This window comes from Alligator mississippiensis, chromosome 7, assembly GCF_030867095.1.
Source record: "Alligator mississippiensis isolate rAllMis1 chromosome 7, rAllMis1, whole genome shotgun sequence".
Classification (NCBI taxonomy): domain Eukaryota; kingdom Metazoa; phylum Chordata; order Crocodylia; family Alligatoridae; genus Alligator; species Alligator mississippiensis.
In genome coordinates, this window is record NC_081830.1 from 77,953,402 (window position 1) to 77,965,998 (window position 12,597).

General features: G+C 40.8%; 1 protein-coding gene and 1 long non-coding RNA gene across 5 annotated transcripts in view; one reads left to right on the plus strand and one right to left on the minus strand.

The window, feature by feature from the left end:
• NAALADL2 (N-acetylated alpha-linked acidic dipeptidase like 2) overlaps positions 1–12,597 on the plus strand; it is a 1,094,482-nt gene that overhangs the window by 552,177 nt on the left and 529,708 nt on the right. For all 4 annotated transcript variants that reach the window (XM_059731159.1, XM_059731157.1, XM_059731158.1 and 1 more), the window contains one exon: positions 10,281–10,551. In XM_059731159.1, coding sequence (XP_059587142.1) covers positions 10,281–10,551 — 271 coding nt within the window. The remainder of the gene's footprint in view (positions 1–10,280; positions 10,552–12,597) is intronic.
• LOC109280934 (uncharacterized) overlaps positions 1–12,597 on the minus strand; it is a 76,457-nt gene that overhangs the window by 58,718 nt on the left and 5,142 nt on the right. The gene's annotated exons all lie outside the window — the stretch shown is intronic.

Genomic DNA, 12,597 nt, shown 5'->3' on the forward strand with positions numbered 1-12,597 from the left:
CACAATGCACTAAAATTCTGGAAATAAATCAAAACCATTTTTTTTTGTTACAAGACTGCAAAAATGTGTCTGGAACCACAATATTCTATTATGGACTGTTTCCAATTTTATAAATTATATTCATACTATATCTGTGGGAAATAAAAGCCATCATAAATCATACAGTTTTATGTTAATAGGACAATCTCTCTATCATAGGTCCCATATAACGTTCATAGAGCAGATATACGGATGCAGATCTACAAATGCTCCCAGTGATATGGCAGAAATATATGTTACATTTGAATGGAAGATGTTTCTAACTACACTAGAATAGATTGTGCATTCATCACTTCCCTGTGTTAAGATATACATGTATTGTCCTATCAGGCAGGACTGGATAGAGTTTGGAGGGTAGGTTACACCCATCAAATGACTTTTGCCTTGCCAGAAAAGCTACTCATTCTCATTGCTAATAAAAATGGCACACATGAGAATGTACTTGATTAATACACACACTGTTGTTTTATCAATGATCATAGTTGACACCTGAAAATAGTTTCACCCTGGGCACTTATACATGTACCCTTTAGTTCTCGGATGCACTGGAGATCCCCTGCTTCAGCCTGTCTTAGCTCAGTTCATCGAGTCTGCCCCAGCTTGATTAATCAAGCCCTCTACCCCAGCCCCAGTTCAATGAATAGAGTCTGCTCCACACAGGAGCTGATGTGCATCGCGCTGCGCCACTTGCAGTTGTATAAGCGGCAAAATGCACATCAGCATGGAGAAAATGGTGGTGGTGTGCTTTTGAACTAAAGCACCTCTAAGGTGTTTTAGTTCAAAAGTGCACCGCCGCTATTTTCTTTGCTCTGATGTGCATTTCACTGCTTATACGACTGCAGGTGGCGCAGCACTGGGTGCTTTTCAAAGCGCCAAGCACTGTGGCACTTACCCATGTAAAAACGCCCCCTGGTTTTACAACTGTCTTTTGCGCTACAACGTATTGTTACACTTCCCAGATCACAGAGAGGCATTGTTCATGGTGGTCATCATTGAACTTAATCTCTTTCAATGAGAGAGTGCAGTACAGTATACATCTCTTCACATCCTTGTAGTCTCATGTAGACTACTGCTGCAACATACTTTGTGTGTGTTAGTGACATTGCCTCATCTGTGAACATTTCAAAAATAGGATTACTGAAGCACATTGGCATTGTACATTGGAAACAGGTATGTAAAAGGGGGACTAATAGCTCAATGAATTTGATAGTGGGAATCTGCAGAATTTAATTATGTCAGACCTAGACTACTGAATCACCTTAGTTTCCTGTCCTCCGGCATTCCAGGATGCCTTGTGGCCCCCTGCAAACCCCTCCCCGCCATGTGCTCCACCTGAGACAGGCTAGTCCTGCCCTCAGGCTGTCATAGAGCTAAGGCAACAAAGCTTCTGCTCCCAGCCTGCCTGCATTTGTCAGCCAGCCCATGGTGGGTGGGGAGTGGAGGTCTCCACTCTTGCCCTGCCCTCCCTCCCCCCAGACCCACTGGGGTGGAGGACCACAGGGGGCTTTCTCCCTTTCCCTACTGACTGGCTGGGGAATGCAGCCCCACCCTCTGCCAACTGTTAAGGTTGGGGGGTGAAGGGAGGATGAGGGGGCAAGTAGAGGCCCTCTGGCCCAGACCCCCTGACCCAGCCAGAACTGCTGGCGTAGGGTGCTCCATAGGGGGCTTCCCCCCTTCCCTCCTGATTGGCTCAGCCAGGGTATGTTACTCAGCCCCAGCGAGCCAGTCAGCAGGGAGAGGAAAGCCCCCCACAGCAGCCCCCCAACTGTTCTGGCTGGGGCAGGGGCCAGGACTGGAGATGGTGCTCTGCTTTTCCCCCCATCCACCCTCCTGCTGCCATGGGCAGCTGTGGAAATGGGGGAGGAGGGCACTGAAAAGAGGTTCTCTGCTGGTTTTCCCTCTCCCTGCAGCTGGCAGCAGTGGGATGGGGGCATATGCCTAGCAACCAATCAGGCTTGGACTGCCGATCAGCTGGGCTCGGCTTCCTTCCTGCCTGTCTGGCATAATAGGAGACACGCTTGAGTGCCCATAGCCTCCTGGCCTGGGCCAGTGCAGGCATCCTTCTATGGGAGAATTTGTGTTCTGTTCCTTCCCAATTTATTTCTCCTAGCTTAGAGAAACCCATGAAGTTTTGATTGATTCCACCTCAGGCTTTTTGATTATCTGTACTTAGCCTAGGAGAGCAAAGGTCATTAGCATCAGACAGGTTTTGTTGATGTTGTTCGTTTTGTTTTGGGTTTTTTGCTTGTGCTCCTAGCAAAATGAATTCTTGGTTTCAGTCCAGCTGCGATTAAAAGACTTTCTACATCTGATATAAACACATCCACATGATAGTCATCATTCTTGTTGACATGTTCACCAGAGAAAATAAAGATTGCATAAGATTACACAGCACTTTGGTGATGGAAACATTAGAGATATATTAGGTAGACAAGTATGTTTGGGACTGGAAATACAGACCTTGCATTCTGTGTTCCTGGGAAGAGATAAGAAAAATCAACTTTTAATGTGATGGCCATCTTTTCTGTTTGATAGCTTGTAGGTCATTTGGATCTCTGAGCTTTTAAATTGTTTATGGTTTGCTGTACCATGATTTTTTTATTAATGCACTCTTCCTTTTGATTATATTATAGTACTATTGATAGTGTCTTTAATCAGGTGAACCAGAAATATCTCTCAAGTCAGATTCAGGCCTAGGCATGGTTGCAGTACAAAGACAGGAGGTTGCCACAGCTAAAATGATCAGGATCCAGAAGGAAACGTTCCTGATTGAGGTTAAGGTCCCTCACCTGACACAGGAAAGTAACGACCAGCAGTTGGCCAGGGAAGGGTTCACCAGCAAAGAGCAGGCACTGCAGGGCTTGTAGGTGGAAGGCAGCATGTACATGTGGATAGTTAAAGTGCATCATGCAGATGTCTTTGCTGCCCATCCGGACTCAAAATGGAGGCAGCACCTAATGGCAGCAACACCAAAACAAGCCCATCTGGGCTGCCATAGTCTATTCAAGCTATCCTTTGCTATTAACCTATAATAGTGGTTGATATAATGTATAATGTGAGGCCCTGGCCATGGGCACCCTTGTCCCTCACTTAGATCCAGTAGTGCCAGAACCCTGCCCTTTCTGCAAGGAGGAGGTGGAAGAGAATCTCTTCCATGCTGTCCTGGATTGCCCTGGCTGCAACCCCTCTTTGTTGCTCTCAGCAACCTCTTTGGTGCTTTGGACTTGGACTTCTCCAAGATTGTGTACATCTTCTCTATCCTTTATCAAGCGGTTCAGGGTAGCATGATTTGCCTGGCCAACTTTCTGCTGGACAAGGCCAAGATGGTGACTCCAGAGAGCCACCAGGGACCAGCTCTGACTATATTCTTTGGCCTTTCTGCTTCTTGGTCTGGGTCTCATTTGATTTTTGGTTATATCACCTTGCAACAAAATGGGGACCAGTTTGTGTCATGCTGGGGACATTGCTAAGTTTAAGACAGACAGCTAGTCTTAAATATATATCCCCATGAAGAGCATTAGGGAGAGGAGGTTTCAATCTCTGGTGATATGGGTATTTTATTTCTGATGCTCTTTGTTTCTCTCTGTCTTCTTTTCTCTTTCTCTTTCCCCTTCCCAGACACCTATCATGACATATTTTAACTGATCATCAAAAAAGCAGTATAACTATTGTGGCATTTCTTTCTATTTATAAACTACTTTTCATATGTTTTCCCCGCTTTCTTTCTCACATGATTTGGGTGAAAGACATTTACATTTCAGATTATATCATCTAACGGTTTCCCATGAGGCTTTTTTCTGCAGGAGAGGATGACTGAGACAAAGTCCTTATCCTTTCCTAGACCTGTGTTTTGCATTGGGACCTGTTACTAGAGACTGTCTTCAGAGTCCCAGAAAGCCATGTAGGAAAAGGAGGTATTCTGTATAGAGGAACCTCACATCCTGAAAACGTGCCTTTCACTTCTCCCTTGCCCTTAAACACACAGTTATTGCAAGGAATACGGTAATGAAAATGCAGAGGGCAAAGATGGCCCTAGTTTCCCATGGACCTATATTAAATTCAGTGGGAGTTTCTGATGCATTGCCACCTATTATCACCTTTTCCTATAGCATCCACTAAATGAAGCTAACTTCTGATTTATATGCCAAGCAATCATACTTCCTCAGGAATCCCTTACGTTTATTTCTAAGTGTTCCAGTGCCACAGCTGGTCTATTATTTTTGTATGATTTGTTTCCTCTCGTAGGAAGCAATGGTGAAAGGAGTGTTGCTACAACAAATCACTTCCCATTGTGCTGCTTCAACTTCACACTCCCTTGGTCACCAGTTTTAAAATGAAATTCTTCTGTTGTGCGTTGATTTCTCTTTATAAGCATCTGGTGCAGTCTTTTCTTTTGATGTTGTCATACTGCGTTGAGGCTGCATAAAGCCTTAGCACTATCACAGCTGTCTGTGCAGTTCATCATCCTAAATTTTTTTTATAAGCTTTAGGACTTCCAGGCTTAAACAATAGTGGCTTGACTTGTTCAAACTTTATCACAGAAAGTCAGAACTTTAATCTCTTAAATTTAGTCTCTGGGCCATTTAACAGGTCAGGGAGTGATAAAAGCCTCATGTCTTCCTGAGGAAACATGACAATACGTATTCATATAGACTTTCTTGATGTTTTCATCATCTCAAAGAAGGGGAAACTAACCAGGTTTGTTTCTTTGAATAAGGCATCATATCCTCTTTCCCTTTCAGGACTCCATGGCTAAGTACAGAGAGCCAAAAAGCCTGAGGCTAATCAAGTCAGTCTTTGCAGGTTAGTCTAAGATGCATAGATTGAACCAATATGGAAGTGAACAAACATTCACTTTTGATTCTGAAAATGCAGCCATATGCCTGCAGTGGCCCAAGCCAGAAGCCAGGCGGTACTAGCGCACTTCTTGGCTGGAGCAGACAGTTTGGGGCAAGGCTAGCCCACCCACCCTGTGAGGGGGGGTTTGGAGGGGAGGTACAATGTATCCTGGGATACTGGGGACTGTAAATTAACTTGAATTCAGAGGGGATCTAGGACAGAATTTCAATAAACTGATTTAATCTAAATCAGTTAAGTCTGATACTACATTCATCCAGGTTTATCTTAAACCAGTTTCAGCCATTTGAAAACAGTTTATATGTATTTAACTTCTCTTGTGTTACAGCTCTGAACTGGTTTCCAATCACTTATACCAATTTATGTGTAAGTTCAGTTCCTAGACCACAAATTTTAACTTTATCCCAGCTATGTAGTTGGTCCAATAAAACATATCACACTTAGAAATCCTTGTCTCTCTGTGGTTTTGGATATGTTTGTACCATTGCTTTAGCCTGCTCATCTTCATTGGAGCCACACAGGGTATAATTTTCTGCAGGTGTAACAAGCACTTTGTGTGTCTTGGGCATTGGCAGCTGCTGTCATTTTTGTACCTCCTCAGTATTGATGCCAAGGGCTAGTGACCCAGCTGTCCACCCCTAGTTACGCTCCTGTTGTCTTCACTGAGGCTGCATAGGGTATTCAAGATCCATCTATGCCAGTGTTTTTAAACCTTAATTAATCTTGGAACAGCTCCTTGAGATCCCTGGAGGAAAGATGGTGCATTATTTTGATTGTTGTATTTATTCATTAAATATACTTGGGTCAGATTCTAATCCCTGTAAGTGCATCAGGCTAAGTCATAAATTTCTTGTGGCTCTTTTATCTTCCACAGAATTACACACATTTACAGCTACTGAATATCTGGTCACTTGCTTCACGAGTATTCTCAATAATTTCAGTGGAGCAATTTGTTGAATGAAGTATTGCCTAATACCAGGTATGGGTATTAGTATCTCAGGCAGCCTCATAATGATCCAGAAGACATGTTCCTTCTTATAGCTCACATGTCTTATCTTATTGCCCGTTTTAATATTCTATCAATATTCAAAAGAGAAAAAAAAGGAAATGGGCTTACTTTAGTAAGAGTATCAAAGGTAATTTGATATGAGGTGTAAAGCTGGTTTTCTCATTAACTGATAAGGAACAATCTTCAAGTACTTTCTGGGTTTTAGAATTTGGAATGTTGTTAAAAATACCGTTGTTTCTGCCTTTGAGGCAGTATGTCATAAATTTAATGGAACAAATTTATTTCTGATGTAAATACACTGGCTTTATAGACTTTTACTAGAGAGTAATTTGGCTCAGTATTTCTTTCTTCCACAAATGTTTGCTACATTGCGTTCTGTTCAAACCTTATGAAAGGAACCTCATATTTGTTCAGTTGTTTTAATACAACTTGTGCTATGATTTGTAATTTGATTTTTGATGTGCTGTAAGGAAATTACAAAATAAATAGTGAGTATGCTCATTTCTTTAATTTAATCACATATATTGTCGTGAAAGTTTAAAAGGAATGCTGATTTAATTATGGAGTGGAAACTGCCTTTAGTTCTATTATTAAGTGAACAATTTGAATTGCCTTTTTTTTTTATATCAAACTTTTATTGGAGCAGCCTGCTTGTTGAAGTGTGCCACAATCTAATTTGCATGATTTGGGAGGCTTTTGCTTATTTGTTTTATTAATGTTGCTAGCACCTGTGGGAAATGTGGATCTTCAGGTGCTGACTGTGTTAATCAAACAACTTTGTATGTTTCTACACTGTCCAAGTATATGTCATTTCATTAGAAGGCTCAGCCGATGAAATTGGAGACTTGTGATATACTACTGATTGGATTAACTTGTCCATTTTGTGTAGCTTGCTTGAAGACTTATTTTAGATAAATTAGGAAGATTAGATCTGAAGAGTGACCTTTGATAATTTTTCCTCCAGACAAGATCTCTGAAGTCTTTAACATAAGCCCAGTGCTCTTGTAAGAATATTTGAACTTTCAATACTAGTAACTGGCAGTGTAGCAGATTTGATTCTAATATGTATTTTATATAATTTATTTTAGTAGACTTTTATTTATTAAGATCCATATGCTATAATTTATGCTCCACTGTGGTGCTACTATTGAACTCTCTTGTTCAGCTATGATGTATTATCTTTGACAGTGATAGTTCATCACTATTGTAATGTGGTATTATGTTTCTATTTATTTTAAGTTTGTGCTAATGTGTGTGTAGTCAATGTTACTTAATTAATGGACTACTAAGCTATAAATTAGTATTGGTAATAGATGTGTAAGTGCTAGGTTACTGACTAGGGTGGCCATCATAGAGGACGTTCCAGTTTTCTGCTACTCTGTCCTCTATTGATACGAAAACTGACACCTTTATGTCCTCTCTTTTTCTTTTGGCAGAGGATAACCGGACTGTCCTCTCTCATGGCCACCCTATTACTGACACATTTTCCTTTCTGACTCTCCCGATCCAAACCTGTTGAAATCAATGTTTTCTATGGACAGTTAGACCACTTTTTAAAATGTGATTGAGGTTCCTAAAAATGTGGATAGATAGATGTTGAGTAAAGTTTTCAAAAGGTTGTTGATTTCAGTCATTGTTTTCAACAGCTGTCCATTTTTCAGCTATTGATTTACGAAATAATTGTATAGATGCTTTTTAAAAAATCACTAGAAGTTGTTAGAAAAATAAATACCTTTAAGAATTTGGCCTTTGAACATACCAAATCTAGTGTGTAACAAGCTGCTGTAAGGAGTTCCAGGTAGCTGTAAGCAGAGCTCTCAATTATGTGGTTGTTTGGATGCTAATATGTCATTGGAGTTCTATCTCTGAGTCCCAGTCCTTTTAATTATGTTTTTACATACCAAATGCAGCTGAAGTAATGATAGCAGCTGTGTACACATATTCAAGTGATCTGGGGAACTGATCCAGAGCTGTGTGTACATACATTTAAATGTTGAGGCCTTAAGGAGTGGAGAGCTTGTAGTGCTGACACTGGGCAGCTGCAGGGGAGACCCTGTGCATGCAACAGATCTGCCTGGAAACAGATAGCAGCACTGCATAGGGCCGCCCTGATTGGTTGACCCAGACAATCTGTGTTCATTGTGTTTCCCTGCTGCACAGTGTGGTGATCATGAAGGTGGCATGTTCTGCTCTCTGCTGGAGCAGCAGCATCCAGCAAGTGATACCGTCTCTCTCAGGAGGGATGCTGGAGGACTATGCTCTCCTCTGAGAGAAGCCATAGCATATACAGACATTTGCTGTCCCAGGAGAAACTCTCCTAAGAGTAATTTAACTCTGGTTGTTCCCAGGTTATTTTTCTCCTGTATTTGCCATTTTTACTCTAGGAGAAAAATCCTGTACACTCATGGTTTCTCCTGGGAGAGCAATGGCAAGCCTTTTACGCATCAAAAAAAAAAAAAAAAAAGACTTAGTAGTTTCTTTTCAGGATTTCCTTTCCATCCTTAGCACACTTTCTACAAGTATGTTTCTTTGCCATTAGCTCTGGAGCTGGTAAAACTAAATTCATTGTTTCCTTCAGGTCTCTTGTCATTGGCAGTCTGTAGACCATCCAGTAGCAGGTGTTTAGCAGTGATAGAAATTGTATTTTGCCCATGGAAGCCAAAAACAACCCATTCATGGTCTCTGCTGGCCTATGGAACAATATTGCTAAAATCGCTTCTAGACTCAGGTTTTCTGCATGACACTTCATTATGCTGCCTGCCAGGATACTGGCACAGGCATCTCTCCATTGTAGGTATGAAGGCAGAGGAAAACTTTCATGCAAATAATATATTAGGATGTTTTGGTGGCACAGTTCTTTTCTGCTTTGCTTGCTGAATTTAGGTCAAATATATCATTCTAACGAATTTTCCAGTGCTCCTTCCCCTCACAATTGCCCCTTTGCAAAATTACTTTACATGAATACTCCTATATTAAACAGATTTTAATGTGATGATGCAGTATCACAAGAAAAATTGTTGCTTGCGTGTTCTACAAAGTATTTTTAAAACCAGAAACTTTGGTGGGGAAGGGAACATGCTAGTGTTATCTAGAGAATATTAAGGTTTGCTTTTTCTCTGTTATTAATCCATTTTGAAGAATCTGGCTACTCCCAACATGTTGAGTTATCACTGAGCTTTGAGTTTCTTCAAAGTGCATTCTGCTTACTTTTTTACAGTGGAATACACTGGGAACTGTACTGTGTTTCAAGTAAATCGAAAGAGCCTGAGGGCTGAGACCATGGCCTTCTTTGTGCTACTTTTGCTTAGCACTACTGGATGATAAATAATAATTAATAGATGTGACTGAAAATAAATTGGGGCGGAAAATAGAGTTCGCTGAACAGACGTACTGCAAAAGCCCTTTCTTTTTTGCATATTTTTAAAATTTGACTTCAAACTGTTTCTTTTGGAGGACTGTAATTTGATAGGATTACAAGAAAGAAAATTTCATATAGGCTTAATACAAAATGAGTATATTTCTTTTCCCTAAAATGAGCTTCTGAATAATTTTGTAATTTTAGTTCAGATTTTTTACTAAATAATAATATGGGGCTTATCTGCACAATTTTCTAGACTGTTGGAATTTATTTTTATTTTATTTTACCATATTTAAAATTAGGCTTAGTTTAATGATTTAAAAGTATTGCTCCACTAGAGTTAAAAGGAGCTTTGTCATCAACTTCAATGGGGCTAACAGTTCACTGCTAAATTCCACAGCAAGCTCTGTCAATGTAACTGCTGGTGATAATGCACTCATTACTGACCTGCTGTATGACTTAGATTTCCTGTCTGTAAAATGTACCCAAATGCTGAAGTTTTGTGTAGTGTATTTAATACTTTTAAAAACACTTTAAACCCCCAAATGAAGTTCCATCATACAAGCTTAATCAGGTTTGAGGTGAATAGATGCATATTTTCACTAAAAAATAACTCTGTACCCTGATCTACCAATAAAACAACCATTCAGAAATTCACTAAGTAAAAACTTCAGCATGAAAATGCACATTTATGCATGTAAATTGTAAATACTTTTAATATAATAACATAATAGGAATTATTTCTGTGGTATCTTTTAGGATTCTAATAGGATACTTGGTTCCTAGAGAGCAAAATTATCCTTTCCCATAAAGCTATATGTAGATGTACAGAGAGAGAGAGATGTATTTCTGATCACTGCTAAGGAAATACTTGCAAAGATAAAAGGTGCTATAGTGTACTACATGGCGTCTCTCATGAACTCCATGCCTCTCATTATTGAAATTGTGAACTGTTTTATCTAGTCCAGGCAAACAGATATTGAGGGGAGAAAATAATGTATTTTTTTCCCCCTCCAGAGATTTGACACAGTTGCCTAGAAAAGAAGATACAGACATTGCAGTGCAACTTCTGGTTCACTGGACTTCTCGTGGCCTCGAAGATGTTCAGCTAGTAAATTACTCTGTCTTGCTTGATGTACCGGGCTCTTCTTCAAATACAGTGACTCTGAAAAAAAGTGGCGAATGCTTTTATCCTAGTGGACTGCAGTGTAACACAGACACCAGAAAGCCTCGCAGCCAAGACCTCCTGTATTCATATGCTGCTTATTCTGCCAAAGGAACTCTTGAGGTAATGTGACCATTTGTCTCTGTCGTTTATGGGGAATAGAATTAGAAATCAACGGTTTTCATTGAACTCTAACCGGGAAACTAGTAATCATGGAAATGAACTTGGAATGCTCAGACAAGAAATTAGCAAATAAGCACAAACCTCCTCTCAGCCCTTGAAATGAGGCTGGGTATTTTTCAGCTGATGGACTGGACCTTTCTGATTTTAACTGGATAAAGGAATCTGGAGAGGAGGCATCAAGTGGGATTCAGGCATCTGTTTGGGGCCCAGCACTGTGGATATCTTCACTAATGACTTGGCGAATGGATTTGAGGGTATGGTTACTAAATTTACAAAGGACACCAAATTGGGTGGGGTAGCAGATGCATTAGAGGACTGGATTAGCATTCAAAATGATCTGGATGAAATGGAAAAATGATCTGAGATAAATGGGATTATGTTTCTGTAAGGACAAATAAGACTACATTTCAGAAGGAACAATAAAATGCACAGACACAAAATGGGGCTAGGCTTCTGCAAAAAGGATCTGAGCATTACATTGTGTAGCAAGATGAATATGAGGCAGGAGTAAATATCGTTGTGAAAAATCCCTTCCGACATAGAGGGATGTATTAACAGGAATATCGTATGCAAGTCATGAGAAGGGACACTTCTTTTCCAGTGGTGTCCAACCGGCAGTCAGGGGTTAAAATGCAGTCCCCCAGGCTCCTGCCTAGCTGTTGCTCTTCCCTGCCATCACTCCTGCTGCTGCAGTAGCTGGGATCTTCAACCTCTCTCTCCAGCATGTTTCCTGCCACCACTCCTGGGGCAGGCACAGCAGGGGCAGATCCAGGCTGTCTGCACAGGGAGAAGGGCAAATTTGCCCATGACGTATATGGGACAGCAAGTGGTGGAGCGGGGCTGCTGTTGCTACCCACACAGCTGGGAATGGAGCCCGGCTGCCTGTGCAGTGGTGGGGAAATTAGGGGACCACTGGCCATCCAGAAGTTAAACAGCCCTGTTGTACTCTATTCAGCACAAGCCTTATTAGGAGCACAGTGTTAGGTGCTACTCTTCAAGAAGGAGGTGTGAATGACTCCAGTGCAGATTGGCAAAAATGATTAGACATCAGAAGAGCATGATGAATGAGGAATGGGTGGAAGACTGATTCCTTAGTTTGGAGAAGATGACCCTGAGGGTGGATTTGCTAAGTCTTCAAATACAACAAGGGTTAATTTAAAGAGGATGGAGAACAATTGATTTCTGTCCTCACAGGGGCAGGGCTAGGATACCTTAAACTGTACCAATGGAGAGCTAGGTTAGATATTAAGAAGAATGCTGTAGCTATGCAGGTGCTAGAACAGATTATTTAAAGTTTGTGAAACCTCTGTCATTGAAGGTTAGACAAGCCTGGGTTGGTTTAGATAGGGCTGTTCCTGCCTTGAGCAGAAGGTCAGGCTGAATGATCTCCAGGGATCCAGCCCTACTTTTTGTGATTCAGTTTTCTGTGGGCTTGAGGGAACTATACAGCAAGAGTCAGAGAAAGTTATTTTCAGTGAAGAATGGTCTGAGCACAGACATAGTTCCTAGGGACTCTTGAATTATAATCCTGGTTCTGCCTTAGTTTCTACAATGATGTTCCTCATTTACCTGCCCATAGGGGTGTTGTGAGGCTGAATAAATATGTATGAAAAAACAAGGGTGGGTTTTTATTAGTGCCATCTTTCATCCTCTCCACCACAAGGTACATCACCCTGGTCTCTTACTTAATTTTTTATCAAACTACAACATTTCATGATTAAAACATTAAGTTATCAGAGATGTATAAAGAAAATTGAACTTTGAAGAGATGCCCTTCCCCCCTTCTCCATACCTCCTCCTGCCAAATAAAGGTATTCTCTGTCTTCCATTAATTACTCATCTCTATGATGACAGCACGTTCGTGGCTTGGATAACCATTAATGCAACCTGATTTCTGTTCAGTTTGCTCATGATATCTTTGTAATACTTGGTAGTGAACTTTCAAAATTTACATAGCCTTAGAGCAACCCTGTTCTCAGTATTCCA